Source organism: Anser anser (assembly GCF_964211835.1).
Source record: "Anser anser genome assembly, chromosome: 2".
In the NCBI taxonomy this organism is placed as follows: domain Eukaryota; kingdom Metazoa; phylum Chordata; class Aves; order Anseriformes; family Anatidae; genus Anser; species Anser anser.
The window spans coordinates 11,465,322-11,482,003 of record NC_139721.1 but is presented as its reverse complement, the minus strand read 5'-3'; the positions used below and the strand labels follow the sequence as shown (position 1 = coordinate 11,482,003).

The 16,682-nt window shown below is 43.9% G+C and overlaps 1 protein-coding gene across 2 annotated transcripts; it reads right to left on the bottom strand.

Moving 5' to 3' along the window:
- Window positions 1-1,048: 1,048 nt before the first annotated feature.
- LOC310895610 (uncharacterized protein) lies at window positions 1,049-16,248 on the bottom strand. 2 transcript variants are annotated; one of them, XR_014580798.1, is made up of 4 exons: window positions 11,659-16,248; window positions 8,601-8,703; window positions 5,253-5,394; window positions 1,049-1,924 (listed from the first exon to the last, which is right to left on the bottom strand). XR_014580798.1 is itself a non-coding variant. In XM_083827094.1 (3 exons), the coding sequence occupies exons 1-3, from the start codon at window positions 11,899-11,901 to the stop codon at window positions 5,336-5,338; spliced, it is 405 nt and encodes a 134-aa protein (XP_083683220.1). In that variant the 5' UTR covers window positions 11,902-16,248; the 3' UTR covers window positions 4,900-5,335. The 2 variants fall into 2 exon arrangements, 1 of the variants encoding a protein (XP_083683220.1); XM_083827094.1 differs by lacking the exon at window positions 1,049-1,924 and having other exon boundaries at window positions 4,900-5,394.
- Window positions 16,249-16,682: the final 434 nt, after the last annotated feature.

Here is a 16,682-nt window from a genome sequence, read left to right as displayed (position 1 = left end):
GCATCTCAATGGGCTGCGGCCATGTCTGTCTGTCCCTGAAAACAATTACCACTGTCCTTTCTCCTGCAAATACAGGCCTGGTAACCTGTGCAACAATCCAGTCTGTTTCCCTCATCAAGACAGTTGCACATCCCCACTCTCATTAATCATACTGCCTGCAGCCATTCACCGCGGTGGCTGCTGTGTACACAGCGAGTAAACGGCTCTCCTCCCCATACCACTCACACTGATGTCACGCTGGGCTGCTCCCGCACACCGTGAAATGCCTCCCTTGGTGCTCTGATGGGCTCTCACTTCCTGACAAAAGCACCTGGGGATCTGCTGGCTTTGTGTGGCTCCCCTCGTGCTGCTCGAGGCAGAGACCCAGGGAGGCTGCAAATGGCTCTGCTGTGGTCATGCTGGAGGGTTTGCTGAGGAAATTCAGCCAGAAAGCAGGGTGCAAGAGCAGAAAGACTGAAGGACGCATGCAACCTTGGAACGTGAAGCCCAGTCATTGCAATGCAAGCTGGGTGGGGGGAATTTGGCCTGTACCTTGTATCTCATTCTGCTTATCCACCATGAAGCCTCTGGTAGGACAGGTGAGCACCAAGGGGGACTGTACATTACATTGCACAGAGGGACATTTTCTCCCTAATTCTTCTTGCTGACAAAAACCCCTGCTTTTGGGGATGTTGAGAAGAGAAGTATCTTGCCTCTTTGCCTGCAAAGCTCATAGTTCAACCCTGTTTGCTGGAGAAGCAAAACTCTCTTGCTGGATGAAATCCACCTCTAAATCAAGGTGCAAAGGAGCATCTCACCATTTTGCTGAGCTAGTACCCAGGGGTGAGTGATCTGCTTGGTCAGTATAAAAAAAGGCTTTCTAAAATGCTGCTTATTGAGCTGCATGAAAGAATTCATTTCTCTGAATTTAAGGAGAGCCTGTGGTACTGAACATATCAAGGAAAATTATACAAGCGTAGAAGTTCACAAAGTCAGAAAGTGTGAGAGACCGTCATTTAGTTTAATGTGTTTAATTTGTGGTATGACATTGTATTTCATTATCCACAGACATAGTCCACATAGGTTAGAAATCCCCTGGGGACAAGATAAATCAGGAGAGTGCTTGGTTAAATGTTATCTGCGGGGACTCCCACAAATTGATGCAACTGGTAATTCCTGGGGAATGTAGCAAAAAGAAAAGTATGAAGTTCTCAGATTCTGAGTAGTTCTTTGGTATCACTTCCAGATATCATGATATCACCACCATCAAGATGACAAGGCATGAAGAGGGTTAGAAGAGCAAACTTAAGTGGAAGACAAAACTGAAATGCCTTGGGCCAGCATTGGAAAGTTCATTTGTCCTCACTGATGTATGCTACCAGGTCTCTTCTGTGGTGTGCTCTATCATACACCTCCTACTTGAATGTGAAATAGTAGGTTTCAACAGTCAGACTCTTTCTTCATGGGACGTTACTCCATTTCAGAGGCTTTATATCACTATGTACTCTGGAATTTCTGAAATGTTCTTGGGAACAAGTGATGACTGCCTGGAGCTGAATATAGGTGGGCAGAAAGAGAGCAGATCTTTATGTTCAGCTTTGCTTCTGATACACTTCTGGGTGTGGGGAAGTAGCAGGATTGCCTTTTTACTGAAGCACCCTTACAAGCATCAAGCAGCAGGTTGCCTTCCCATGACACATACGAAGGCAGGTTACAACAGGGTTTGTCGGTTATGTCACACAGTGTGATGTGGTGTGGTAATACAGTGTGACAGCAAGACAAAATGCAAGACCCTGTGTCAGAGGTCTGCTTTCAAAACATAGCCTGCTCCTTACCATCCCACGGTGCAAGAAGCTTTTCACCCAGATGTCACATGTTCTCTTCTTGGTTTGCCCATCTGTTAGGGTTGTATCTCCGGAACTTATTTCCCATGGCTGAACAGCAGCTTAAGAGAGGTCAAAAAGACATAAAGCAAAGACTTTGTATTCTTGCTATTTCCTCCCTCTGCTCCGACATCTACATCATTTTAACAAGAACAGAAGCACACTAACAGCTTTGAATGTTTTCTTGGGTATTTCTGAAAGCGCTGCTTGTCCCAGTGTTGTGGTGCCAAATTCACAAGATTTTGACAGGAAGCACAAGCCAACGTCTAATGCTTAGGAAAAAAAATGCCCTCCAGTACCCCAGGGAGTATAACACTAGTTATGCTTTCCATGCTGCTTTGGTGATGGCCCTCAGCTCTGTCCTGGAGGTATTTACCTGTGTGGGCAAGACTGTGGTGTTAATTACAATGCACCAGGAAATAAGCAATTGTGTAACATGTTAAGGAATAGTACCCCTCAACCCAATAACCACTTTCCATTTCATCTTGTTACCTTTTCCAGGCTGTATCCAGCACTTAAGTTTGTGTCTGAGGTAGAGAATATAATGATGCCTTGAACCTAATTGTCCTGCCTGACTACTTGCATTTATATCCATGCATTTAACGGATGGAATAGTTTATTTACCTTTTTCTAATGACCTCATTTGTAGTCAGCTCCACTGCTTGCAAGGGTGATGTATGGAGACAGCAATATCAATATTGCTTCTACTATGCAAACACTGGTAGTGCAGGAAGGTGTTGACCTGCTGTAAGCAGAAGTTCACCTAAGGCCCACATGATCTAGAAGGATGGAGATATGCTTGAAAGAAGGATTTAAGCACCTAACTGCCAACTTAGACTCTCAAAACCTCTCTCATTTTTTGTTTGTCAGCATTGGCATTTCTGCCAAGAATGTCTCCATTGCTCCATTACTTCTACACGTGCTTCTCTGGACACTTCTCTGGAGAAAACTGGCTCTGATTTGTTTCTTTGGTAATGAGATTCACAAGGTAGGTGTACTTCCACCTGTCTAACTGTGAAGGTCTAATTTTACTCTGAAAACAGAAGCCCTGACTAGATTCCCTCTTGTCTGGAGAGGATGAGAGTGTTGGGGAGCACTTACATGTGTAGGAGGCAAATCTGCTCTTTGCTGGTGGTAGAGCACTAGAGTTTACATACAGCTTTATGACAGTCGGGTCTTTATGAATCATTATGAGTCCCTCTGGATGACAGGCTTCTGTTTTACATTAAAAATATTATTTGGAGCAGGGATTGAAACATGAGTCTCCCAGATGTTGTTGTTGGGTTCCTAGTACACTAGCCATTTAGTTATAGTCACACTGAATTCACAGAAAGACTTCAGCATTGAAGTCTTATCCTCAGAGAAGAGTAAACTCAGACATTAAAGTAACTCACTTGCTCATTTCCGACAAATTAGGAGGTACTTAAAACTAGTAGGCATCAGGTTTTACCAAGAAAGTTCTGTCAGTCTCTAACATTTCTGCTTCTAGGCATGTCTGCTTCATGTCTGCTTATGCTTTGCATTGGGTTGAGGAGTGCCTACAGCCCTACATGATCCACAGTCCCTCCTACCTGTTTTTGTCACCTAGGGCCTGAACCAAAAGGCATCCCTGAGCACACATATGGAAAGAGAACTTCCCTTAAAAGTTGCATCCAGATATTCCTGTGGATATATCTGGACACATCCCATGTTCCATCACTCAGACGGAACATGGGATGTGTGCGCGCCATCAATTTGTCTACCAGAGAAGGTCTGAACCTGCTTCTCTCACGTGCTATTTCCAATCAACAGGCTACAGAGTGTCTCAGGGTGGGACATTCTCCATCCTGCTTCTGTGTGTGGTCCCTGCAGCATGGGGTAGGTGTCCATAGGGCCAGGGAGCCAGCCCCATTCTGCAGGCAGAGGTCAGGGCATTGCCTGGAAGGATGCTGAGGTTCCAGCCCTGCTGTACTGCCCGAAACCATCCCTTTGGGAGCTGATGGGGACACGTTGCCCGAGTTGGGCGAGTGCAGAGCAGGGCCTGACACATGGTGGCAGTGTGGAGCTGGCTCCACCGCGGTGGGCTCTGGGCAGCGCTGGTCCTCTGCAGAGGACCTCGGAGCGCTGCTCTGAGGGCTGGGGGAGGTCAGCTGGGAAGGGTCACAGCCAACTGGACCCCCAGGGAAGCAAAAGGAAAAGTTCAAGTGCCTTGGCAACGGCTCAAGCCGACCCTTTAATGAGATGGACTGGAATAAGAGGGTGGACTGAATTCCTGATGCACGGATTAGACTTGTTTATTTTCATCTCCATAAGCATACAGAGGGCTATCAGATGTCTTGCTATTGTTCTCCCATTAAACATAAAGGTACTTGTGACTCCACATGCCTAACTGCCGCCTGAGCTGTGTATGCGTGTATCAGGGATGGTGGAGGTGACCAGGGGATTTAATTTTACTTTCCTAGAGCCACTTTTGGGTGGGAGCTTATGCTGTAGTCTTACTTAATTAGCCACAAGGACCTCCAGGCTGACTGAGCAAAGACATCAGAAGTGCTAAAGAGAGAGTTTCTCTGGCAAATGCTCTGTGAAAGCGCTTCTGTGATGTGGGCAATAAATGACCCTTTTGAGAGCAAGTGACATTGGGCTTTCTGTTATGGAGTTTGGCCTTTTCATGCTAAGGAGACTTGGGAGCCGCAGTTGCCAGAGGGAAGCTGGGGCATTTTGTTGCTGCTAGACTTTCTGGGAAGACAGGGCACATTTTTTTTTATTATTTTTTTTTTTTCCCTAAGGAAAGAGTTAAGCAAGAACATTTTGCTGAAGAAGCAGCTTTGGAATGACTTGATATAAAGTCAGGTAGAGTGCAAGTTGGTCCAATTCTTGGGTCAGATATTGGTTGGGGATATCAGGAGGTAGCCATTTACAAATGCATGAATAGAGGAAGGCTTATTTGGGAGCAGCTTATCCATTGTGGGATGGAAGAATAGGAACTATTCCTTCCTTCCTTCCTTCCTTCCTTCCTTCCTTCCTTCCTTCCTTCCTTCCTTCCTTCCTTCCTTCCTTCCTTCCTTCCTTCCTTTCTTTTTTCAGTAAACACGGCTGAAAATATTAAAAATTAAGTATATCTAAAACCTTTTTTACTAATTGATTGGAAAGAGCTCGTACTTCAGCAAAACCATCAGGTTCTTTAATCACCAGGAAATCTGAGAAAATAACCAACTAGCAAAATAACTAAAGGTGGGATGCTTTTTTTTTTTTTTTTAAATGGGCTAAGTTTATGCCTGTTGCACAGAAAAATTTCAGATGGATGTAGTTTAGTGAAAGCTTTTTTGCCAGTGTGCCTGAGATGGGATATCATGGTATCAGTTCTGTAAGATGTGGAAATATGAAGAGAAATACAATTTTAAAGCAGAATACCTTAATCTCAATGATGTCTGTGGTGGAGAATCTGTCACACTCCGACCCTTTCAAATCCTGCAGCGTGAGACAATGTTCTAGCATCAAACTTCCCCAAAATGCTCCAGTCCTCCAAATTGCCTAATATACTCTATTTTACATTCTGAAAAGGAGAAAAAGAAATTTATGAAAACAAGAACAACAACAAAAATCAACAGTATATTTTAAACATATTGGCAGGATTTCCTACTAGTCTTAGCACTACCTGATCGTAAGTTTTACAGTGGCTTGAGTTTGACCTCCGTGCAGAGAATTAGCATCAGGCAGGCACCACTTGAATCCTTCCACCCAGGGGTGAATTTCAGCCTGTATAATTTTATTATTCCTTTGACTATCACAATCAGGGACATTTGCATAGAGGGCACACTTTGAAGAGTTTATTACTGAGCACTCATCATTCACTTAAACCCTCAGATCTTTTTCATGTAGCTATAGAGAGAACACTTTCATGAGCTTGACGACTTTTTCTTCTAGCTGTTTTTCATTTCCAAGGAAACAAATAAGAATGACTTTGAAGAGCTGATTAGCCTATGAGCTAATTTATGGATTTTTCATAGTCTAGTAATTTTGAGCCTCTTGCATGGGACTGATTTTTGTTTGGAGTAAGACTGTAGATTGTAGTCAATAGAGACAGGGTTTATAAAGTAGCTTAACACTGGCTGCAGCATTCCCCTCAAGTTTAATGGGACTTTTGCTGCTAATTTTAATGAAAATAACAGTGAGGGCTCTTGAAAATCCAATTTTTCCTGCTTGCTGAGCCCTATTTGTTCACATAGATTTACTGAAAACTCTTTTTTATGAAAGACAGACCATGTTCTGTCACTAGTAAGTTGGCATTAAGATATTTGATGGCAAAATGTGGGCCAGCATACTCATGGAAAAAGCTTTCTACTGAGCTGGGGAAGAGTGAAGTACAGTGGATGGGGAAAAGTCTCAATTCCTCTTTACTTTTTTTCAGGTGAAAGTAGGCAAAATTGCTCAAAAGCTGATATATGGGATGTGGCACAGCCTGTGCTTGCAGTGACAGTCAACAGGTTTCTCATATTTGGGTATGTTTGACTACACGGCTGGATTCAAGGACATACTTGGAAGACAACTAAGACTAGGTAGGCCTCCTATGAAATACATTTGGAGAAAGCTTGTTAGTGTTGTCTGGAAGGTGACCAGTGAATATTGCACACCCACTGGTGAGGCATTACTCTGGTACATGGGAGATTTGAGGGCCACCCCCTTTCTTTTCAATCAGAAATCTGAATCCAAGAACCATAACTGCTAGATTGGTTGGTCCTTTTCGCTTCCCTTCCCTTCCCTTCCCTTCCCTTCCCTTCCCTTCCCTTCCCTTCCCTTCCCTTCCCTTCCCTTCCCTTCCCTTCCCTTCCCTTCCCTTCCCTTCCCTTCCCTTCCCTTCCCTTCCCTTCCCTTCCCTTCCCTTCCCTTCCCTTCCCTTCCCTTCCCTTCCCTTCCCTTCCCTTCCCTTCCCTTCCCTTCCCTTCCCTTCCCTTCCCTTCCCTTCCCTTCCCTTCCCTTCCCTTCCCTTCCCTTCCCTTCCCTTCCCTTCCCTTCCCTTCCCTTCCCTTCCCTTCCCTTCCCTTCCCTTCCCTTCCCTTCCCTTCCCTTCCCTTCCCTTCCCTTCCCTTCCCTTCCCTTCCCTTCCCTTCCCTTCCCTTTCTTTTCCTTCTTTTTTTTTTTTTTTAAATTAAATTTTATTTTTTTCCCCTACTTTTTATTAAGATAAGGCTGGTTTGAGAGCTTCACTCCAGGAACAAATTCTGACTGACAGTCCTGAGAGTGCATAGGTGTGTCCTTCTGACATGGAATCAGACTGAAACATCTCATTTAAAACATCTCGTATTCAATTAATTTCTGCTGAACGTACAGCCTCACCCAACAAAACCTCACCTGGGTCCCTGGCAGGCCTTGTCTTAGAGAACTTACTGCCTCAGTAAGTGAGTGAACATGGGGATGTGCACCTAAATTTTTGCCCACCCAAATAGTTACAAGGATCTGAGCCTTAGAGGGCATTTTAGACTGCCTCTTCCCCCACTATTTTGCCCTCTTGCTTTCTGATGGATACTAGCAAAGGAGGCAATCAAGGACCCATCAGAGCAGAAAATGTGTGCTGTTCTTTGTTGATGTCGTGAGCCTTATCATTTATTTTGAGTGCTGTGGGCGGAATACAATACTCTAGAAAACCATGCACATTGCTCAGTGGTTGTGAGAAAAGCAGCCTTGGTCCTACTGCTGCCCCAGTGGATGCTCTGAAATAATCTGGTCCTTACTTTCTCATCTGTGAAATACGGAAGCTAACTTGGGAGTCTGATGCAAGATGACCCTCTCCAGTGTGCTCTATTCAGATAAAACACTGTGGTCTCACCAGCAGCTTGCTGTCTCCATGCAGACCTGGGGTACTTTTTCCCCCTTTATCTCTTCTTGCACATGGACAGCTCTTGGCGGCTCTGACACAGCAGCAGCTGCTGCCTCTGGTTCTGGTGGCAGCACTTTGCCCTGCTGGCAATGTTATTACCTTTTTCCTTTGCTTTGTCATGGGGGGAATTTGTATTTGTTTGCCAGGCTAAAGGCAGTGCAATAGATGAAGTCTATAAATGCTGAGGACCTCAAAAAATAAGAGAAAAGGGGACAATAAGATGCATGATTTTTAAGATGAATGACAAGTGGTGCAAGGGAAACATCCTTCATGGTTTTTGGTTTCCTTAAGTATCCTGGTACATTGGAACCACAAACTATAACACGGAGAGTGAAGCAAAGTCAGCCAAACAGCTAAATTGGTGCTTTGAATCCAGGGCAGGATATGTCTGATTACCCTTTGCAACTTAACTGATAGGGTTTGCTCTATTTATGGCTGAGAAGTTCTGTGATCTTGCAGGAAATTGCTTCCTGTACATGCCATTCTTAATAGATTTTTAAATTCATGGCTGCTCTAGGAAAGTGGATTGTAATGCAGGAGAGTATGCATTTTTCTCCAGCTTTTAAGGAGCAGCCTTAATGATGGTTATTGTTGATGAGGGCATTACAGAGTATTCGTGTAGCAACCACCTTGAATAGCTTAGTGTTGGGAGCTTTAATTTTCCATTTAATAATAGTGAAACTAGTTAATACTAATTTTATACAATCACTTCCTAAGCTTCTTAGAAAGCATGCAGTCATGGATTTAGTCTGTGCCATGGGGGAATGCCATACATCATGAGGCTCAAAAAAAACCCCAGAGCTATTAGAGCTATGTGTAATATTTTACATCCCGCCTCGGATCCACTTTGTAAGGCCTCTGATTCACGGGCGAGGATGGCTTACCCGGAGATGGCTGCGGCGATTCCTGCTGCCGGCTGTCTGCCCCACCTCTCTCTCGGAAGTTTTCATCCGTGCTGCGAAGGTGGCTCAGCTGTTTTGGAGGCAGCTGTTGAACCAGCACAGTTTGCAGAGCAGTAATATTAATAGAAAAACTGGCACCAGCTTTGGCTGTCTTTAATACACCCAGCTGTAATTTGCAGCGGTTCAATTCCTGCCGCACAAGCAGCTGAGGTGTCCTGAAGCAGGGGCAGGGCTTGGAGGTGAAGATGGGAACCCCTACAGCCATCCCTGGCCATCCCTATTCATCAGCCAGATACCCAGAGCTGGGCTGGGGTTTGCAAACTCACGCAGCGCTGCTTGCCTCCATTCAGCTGTCTCCTTCCTCAGACTGACTTCCCATTGTGTCCTGTGCTGACTCATGGGGGTCTGTGGTCTCTCTGCATCCCACTGGGATTTTTGGGAAAGGGAGCATTTCCCCCCAAAATAGCATTTCTACTTTTGGGGACACAAGGGCCCCATGGAGCGCCAGGGCCATGGGAGGCACGATATGCGCTTCTTCACACAGAGCCTTGCTGGGCCTTAGCCCTATGTGTTTATCGTTGAAACCTGCTTTTGAGGTTTCTGTGGTAACTTCTTCAAAAGCAAATGTCAGATGGTAATACTGGGTTGTGGATTTCTCAATTCACTCTTACCTAAGATGCCCAGTCAAGGGGCAGCGTCAATGCTGTGTTATTTAACCAGCTTATGTGGGACACACCAGCCTCTTGCTGGTTCACGGGAAAGCCTCTCCTCCCGTGGCCGTCTCGCTGAGGTTGCCAATAACCAACACCCAAGACTGCCTCGCTGCTGAAAATCACTTGCATTTTTTCCCCACAAGTCACTCACAGGCTGATGATTTTTGTTGTGAACAGCTTGTGCTTTCCGCCTGCGTTTGGCCTCAGCAGCAGGATGGAGCATCGTGTTTGCCATCCCGTCAGACAGTATCTCATGGCTACTTTTAGAAAAGGGAGGCAAAAAAATAAAAAAGGAAAGGGGAGGGGAAAAAAACCCAGTTTTGAGGACTTCAACAGCTCTTGTTTTTCATCAGGCATGTCTTCTCCGTCTCTTTTCAGGTGTCACTGAGGGTGATTTTTTGAGAAGTGTGGCCGATGTCCTAATTGCACCTTTCAAAGCAAGAACCGAAACTTTTTTATGTGGGAAGAGCAGGCCAGGATTGTGCTCGGTTATGGCAACCAGCCCTGCCAGCCACAGTTACTGCCCTCCCTGGGGCACGTCTATGGACTTGCAGCTTCTCCGAGCCCTCCAGCCTCTATGAGAGGGGGCCAGAGATCAGAGGAGGGAGGAGAGGGAGAATTCAGGACTGGGGTACCTGAACCGTTGGGATGATTTAAGAGGGGACGTGGAATTAGAGAGGAGTGTCTGGCAGAAGAAGAGACAGGGACTTTCCTGGGGTTTGTTGCTGAGGGTGGTGGGGGATGCTGTGGTTTAGAGGCTTGGGGCAAGGGGATGTGGGGATGGGGAGAAAGGGGCCAAATCCTGAGGACTGTGAGGTGAAAACCAGGATACTGCAGCAGTACAAGCAGGGCACTCAGAGAGTAAGGCACCCTCCTCTGCTCCTTCCCACAGCCTTGGCTCTTCTTGGCTTGGAAGCAGGACACACACAAAAGCCTACCAGAAGCTCCCATCCTTTTTTTTTTCCTTTCGCTGCAGGAAGCAAAGCAGTCCTAGTTGCATATTCAGTAGTAATTTACATGGTTTTGGTTAGTTACACAAGATATGTGGAGTTTCTCTTCCCCTAACTTGAATGTCTTGCATAACTAGTCAGCATAGTGTGAATTGTCAGTGTGAATTGTCAGCCCTACAATCAGGACTACCAACTGCAGTTTGCCTTGACAAAGGAGACAGCAGAAGCACAGGGGGGTTGAGAACAGGCAACAAAAATAATTAAGCACGGACAGACTTCCCTCAGGAAGAAACTGAAAAGAATAGGACTACTTTGTTAGAGAGCAGATGACTAAGAGCTATACAAATTAATGAATGGGATAGAGAAAGTCAGGGGGGTGTTCCTGTTTACCCTCTTGAGCTATAAAAGAACAAGGCAACGCTCAATTAAAGGGGAAGCAAAAAGTATCAGGTGACAAAACCCACTTTGCTTAGGATGGGATTGAGTTGCATTTGAGGAGTCTGTCTCACCACCCAGCGTGGAGGGAGCCTCAAGGACTGCACTGCGGAGGGTGCAGCTTGTAGGCACTTACTTATGTGGATGAATCCCACAGTGTTGTTTTTTTAAGGCAATACTTGTTTACATGGAAAAAATAAGGCATGGGACATGTTTGAAAGTGTTAAGATTTCTTTTTCCAACTGCTGGTTTCATGAATGCAGGGTAAAAATTTCCTTTGTGTGCTAATTTATAATTTTTAAACATCTTTCTCTACGGCAGCGGAGTGCTTTTTATTGGTTCCAGCAGCCCTCCTCTACCACTATATGACAGTTATATAGTTATTTAAAATGACATTTTCCTTTGTGTTAATTTCCTGCCATTAGCCTCCTGGTATGGGATGTCTGATTATTGGCTCCCTCACTCACAGCAGGTATAAGCATTTCCATTACAGGGACTGGGAAGCCGTAGTTTCCGAACAGAGGTTGTATGAACACAATGAAAGGCTGATAAACACTGAACAGAAAGACTTTCTCTTCTTTAAAGAGCTAGTAAATGTAACACAAGAGACAAAGGATGAAAAGAAATGGAAAAGCACCTAACATCTTATTTAATACTATGATCATGTGTAGAGTCATAGATTGAAACTGGAACTCTACTTGGTACTTCAGATTCTGTTCCAGTGATCTAAAATGGTATTGAAAACTCATCTGAAATGCTGGGGAGCATTTCGGGGTTGCAGCAACCAGTTCATCTTAGATACAGCAGATGATATCAAGGCTCTCTGCTACCTGAATTAACTAGAACTTGAATTATTTTAAATGTTTTACAGCGTCTTGCACAAACATGATCTGATGCCTAAAGGCTCCAATTAGGAAAGGGAATACAAAATGAGCTGCTCACCTTATTGAGATGGTGCTCAGCTACCAGCGTAAATATGGGTGAGGTAGAAACGAACTGATTACTAACTACATGGGAAGATAAAGGACTTGGCAGCACTGGACTAGTGCCCAAGCCAGCCTCCATAATGAGAGAGGGGAGGTTTTCCTTCTGTGTGTAGTGGTCACACACTGACATATAATCACAACAGAAACTCTCCGTGTGCTTGCAGGGCTCTAGGACAGTTCTTCTTGGCCTAGAGGTCATGCCCCAAGAGGGTTACAAGTGGCGTCCTGACTCAACAGATACTAAACTGTTTGGTTTAATATTTAGAGTCATGAGAATGTCAGAAACTATGTTTTAACAGGGAAGTGCTTGAGAACTGCTGTGTGAAGAGCTTTGTCCTGTAAGATGTTGCATACCCAGCATACCTGTCCTAGCAAAGTCAATGAAGACATACCTGTGTGCTGAGTCGAGCATGTGTTTAAGCACCTTGCAGGATCACTGCCAGCACTTACAGCCCTGAGCCAAATCCTAGGCAGTTTCTGGTGCTTCCTCCCTCAATCCCTAAGTTTAAAAATATATGGATCTAAAAGTATTAAGTGAAGGAAAACACTATTCACAAAGTTCTAAATGAAAATATGTCTTCTAATGAATGCAGATAACTAATGCTGAGCTTCGCAGTGATCTTCAAGTTTCAGACAGTTACAAAATTATAAAGAAGGAAGCCATGCTACAGCCTGAAAAATCCTGACATTAGTAGAGGGGTGAAGAGACAGTTGGAGGTGCCAGGGATATATTATCTCGCTACTTTTTCAATAGGGTTATCATAAAACTGATGTTTGGCCTAAAGACGACAAAGACTGTATTTTAGGTGCTGTTGCCTAAATTTTGAAATGTGACAAGTGGCTTGACTTTCAGAGATGCTGACCCTAACGGTAGAATCTGGAAGCTAGAGCATGTTTTTTGTAATTTTGAGGGTCAGATGGGTCAGGCAGATGATCTCATCCAGCTTCTTGAAACAGGCCATACCATTTAACTTAGTAATTCTTTCTGCTGAAGGAATTCTTCTTCTTTATGTAAGCAAACATGGCAGAGCTCAACAATACATGACAATTTTTCAGTTCCTTAATACCTAGAGTAAACAGGACTGATGGTAAGAGGAAAAATAAGGGGGTTGTTCTTGCCTGGTGTTTCTTTCCCCAGTAAATACGGGCAGTGTTTATCTTTAGCATGTTTTCTCCTATCAACAAGATATTTTTACAGTTTCCGAGCTATGTCCTTTGTATAAAATTTTCCTACATTTCCTGTGGCCTCCCTGCCCAGCTCTCTGTGCCCTTTTCCTACTGTAAAGCCCACAAAAAAGCAAATTTCATGCAACAGACCTGTTATCTTTGAACTTTGCCTTAACTGAAACGAGAAGAAAGTTTACTTGGAAATGGTTGTAGGAAACAGGTGAAATTGGACTAGAAAGTTCAGTTGTAGTAGAAGACCACAAGGAAGGTTTCTTCAGTATGTACCTAGATTTAGACGCCAGCCCGAATTTTGTCAGCACAAACAGTGCTTACAAGCAGATGTATATCCCCCAGAATGTTGGGGTATATTTTTAAAATTATTTTTCACAGCATGTTCCCAATCTTCTGCTCTGTGCTTAAAAATCGGGACTTGCCAGTAAAAGAAGGTGATATTTTGCTAGCAATCTATGTTGCAGCAGACAGGTCTTATAGCAGAGACCCCCATCAGTGTTGGAAAACATGTTAATTGCGGAATCTTTAGATTCACAAAGAGGTTTTCTGCCTTATCATTGCCCTGCTCCCTGCTTATTGGTCACAAAATTATAGGTTCTGCCTAAAATTTGATATTTTTTTTCTTCAGTTGTGCTTATCACGTTGCAGTATAGCTACACCACAAGCAGACAAATGAAGGGAACTATGTATTTTGTATGTGTGTGTGGACACTTTAGGACTATTGTATCTTTTAAAAATTTTGTCCATTAGTAATCTGAATCTCCCGTTAGAGCTTAGTTCTTGCCAGCATCAGCCACGTTGTGTATGAAGGCAGGCACCTCAGTGTATTCAGACTGATGACCCTGGGTGAAAGCACTTGAGTTAAGCAGTATAAGCACAAGCACCAGAATGGGAAAAGACTCGTGATGGCCTTGATTCCAACTTCAGGGTTCAGCCTTAAGGATCTGTGATTAAGCCACCGTTGGCTGTGTGATGGAGGGTACATGAATGTGTGACACAGGGTAGACACCCAAGTCTGACCTAATCAACAGTGAATCTTTTGTATTAAGTCTATGGGAAGAAGGCGTTGGGGTGAAAAATTGTTTCTAACTCCCCATACATTGAGCCTTAAGTAATTAGGGAAGACCTTGGTGCTTAACTTCTGGGTGGTGAAGTGGAAGTGAAGGAAACTTAACATAGTTGTAGCAAGGTGGTCAGCACTGCCACATATGCTGAAAGCAAAGATGCTGTAATGAATTCTGAGGATTTTGCTTATCTGGAATGTTTCTCAGGGCTGTAGTAACTTATTGCAGCCTGCAGTAACAAACTGCTCTTTTCTGAGGAAATCTGACCTTGTGCAATTCAATTCTAACAGAAAGTGTATTCAAGGTTGAGACAGTGCAGACTTCCCATGCACCCAGGAAGCCTTTCTTGCAGTCCAGTGAGTGTTAAAAGATTCTAATTAACTTCTTTCTTAGCATCTCATGTAAATGGAATGATGAGGACTTCACAAAATCATTTGCCTTGGCAGTATACAGGCCTCCTTGAAATCCAGCTACTGCCGGCTGCACTCACACCAGCACTGAAGAATCAAGACATAGAAACAAAATGAGAGGAATGATTTCCAGTCTCCAAAGCTAAAAGAAGTTTCAGCCTGAGGATCATGTTTTAGTCTATCATTAATAGCTGGCTATTTTAAATTCCCCTAGGTGGACGGTTGTGTCATTTAAGCTTTAAACTCTGCAGTTTGTATCAGTCTTCTTCTGTACTAAGCAAAAGAGTTTGTGATAATAAGAAGCAGCCTTCCTCTTGAAGAATTCAGTTCAAAAAGAGCAAGATATGACAGATCTGGGGATGGGAAATGGAGTTCCGTGGAGACAAAGGTCACGCAGTAAATCAGTGTCAGAGCCAGGACCAGAAACAAATTCGTGGCGTACTGGACCAGGCCACTCTCAACTTCTTCTATCAGCTGGTGGGCTGCAAAGAGTAGTGTGGAACAGTCTGTCAAATAAGGAAAAGAACACTCGTCCGTTTCACTAACCCTGCTGATAGCAGTTCTTGTGAGAGAATTTTCTCTAATGAGCCGTGTACATTCTTTAATGGTAAGGGACAAGGGAAAAATAAAGCATTTATGAAATGTTCAGCCTAGTGTTGAGAATGTTGCAGTTTCAAGGCACGTGTCAGTCAGTAGAAAGCACAAGATGCCAATGCTTGTATTCACCAGCAATTTGCTCTGGAAATCAGCTGACTTTGCAGTTTCTGGCGGCAAGTGTTGCAATGGTCAGAGGCTCTGTTTCATTTCTCTGTGAAATACCTCTGAGGCCCTTTGGGCTAACTCCTTATGTGATCATGGACACTGTATTGCCTAACTTTCAGGCATCCTGCTGTCTCGTGGCATCCCCAGACCTGTGTTAGGCACTCAGACTTCCTTCCCTTGCAAAGCCTGGACATTTAAAGACACTGAAGACGTTAAAACTCTAGGACAGGATTTATAGGATTTATTGCCTGGTAGGGAAACCCAATAGCTAGACCCCTTAAATGGGGTGTCTTTCTCCAGGACAGTCCTGATGTAAACAGTAAGTGACAATGACCTCTTATGTTGCTAAGACATGCCAGCACTTTCCGACTGTGTAGAGGGACATCTTCTCACTGCTACCCTGATAGTCAGAGCTAGGCCTGTCATTTGGGAGTCAAGGCAGCTATCTTCTGATTCTTCCACCTCCTGAGTTTCTGGAAAAATGAATGATTTTCCCCATTTTAGGGGAATCACCTTGGTAAAACTTAAATTGGGATGAGGATAATCATAAAACAGCCTTCTCACCAGTGGTCTTCTGTGATGCCTGGCCATGAAGCCACATACAGCTGAGCAAGTACAGAGTATACCTAGAATATACCTGTTGGTTTGGGACCATGGAGACAAGTGAGAGAATATCTAGGTTCACTCCTGCCCAGACAGGATTTTGGCATTAGCTGAGATGCTATCAAATGGTTTGATAGTGTCAGAAGCAAGAGGTTGCTGCTGGCATGAACTTGGTTGCCTGCAGCTCTAGATGTCAGCTGAGCAGGGTTTTTGAAGATCCTAGTGATAGTAAGATGCTTAAGCTCTACTGAAAGTAGGCCTTTTCGAGTCACACCCTCCTTGTCCAGTCTTGCCACTGTTTTAGTTCACTTTGCAAATAATAAATACAGGCTTCATTTGGTACTAGCAAACTCTGAGGGACAAAATGTTAACGTCATAATTTGAACACAAATAATTCCCTTCACCGAAGTTTAGAAAGTTGTAGTCTTTCTTTCTTTCTTTCTTTCTTTCTTTCTTTCTTTCTTTCTTTCTTTCTTTCTTTCTTTCTTTCTTTCTTTCTTCATTAGCTAAAAGCTGAAAATGTATTTCAAATCCTGGCTGGCTAATTATAACACAATGCTCTTTTAATGGAAAAAAAAGTAGCTCTGCACATGGCAGGGCAACTGTCTCCTCTGTGTTGAGATCTATTTCTTTTCACAGAACTGAAATATGCTGGGCTGGATAAATGAGATGTTCTCTGAACTTTTTGTTTACTTCAGAAGTGTAATATATGTCTATGGGCAAAAACTTCTGACTGCAGAGATATTGAGGGATCAGGAAAATGTATGAGCACTGCTTTCTTCCATTTAGGGCAAGAAAGCTGACTTGTGTGTATAGAAATGTACTGCATGCAGTTGTCCTTCAGGGGCACAGGCAGACAACTGTCTTTCCATTGCCCCCCCCCTTTTTTTTTTTTTGTACAATCCTTTACAATAGTGCAGAAAGGATAGACCATTATTCGCATGTGACAGAACAATATCCTA

What these genes read in the sequence shown, in the direction of transcription:
- LOC310895610 (XM_083827094.1), bottom strand. Translation starts at nt 11,901, where the DNA reads ATGACCTCTAGGCCAAGAAGAACTGTCCTAGAGCCCTGCAAGCACACG. An exon ending in CTGAGCACCATCTCAATAAG is followed by an intron (nt 8,704 to 11,658) that starts GTGAGCAGCTCA and finishes CTGGTTCAACAG; the next exon opens with CTGCCTCCAAAACAGCTGAG. An exon ending in ATCGCCGCAGCCATCTCCGG is followed by an intron (nt 5,395 to 8,600) that starts GTAAGCCATCCT and finishes TCTCCTTTTCAG; the next exon opens with AATGTAAAATAGAGTATATT.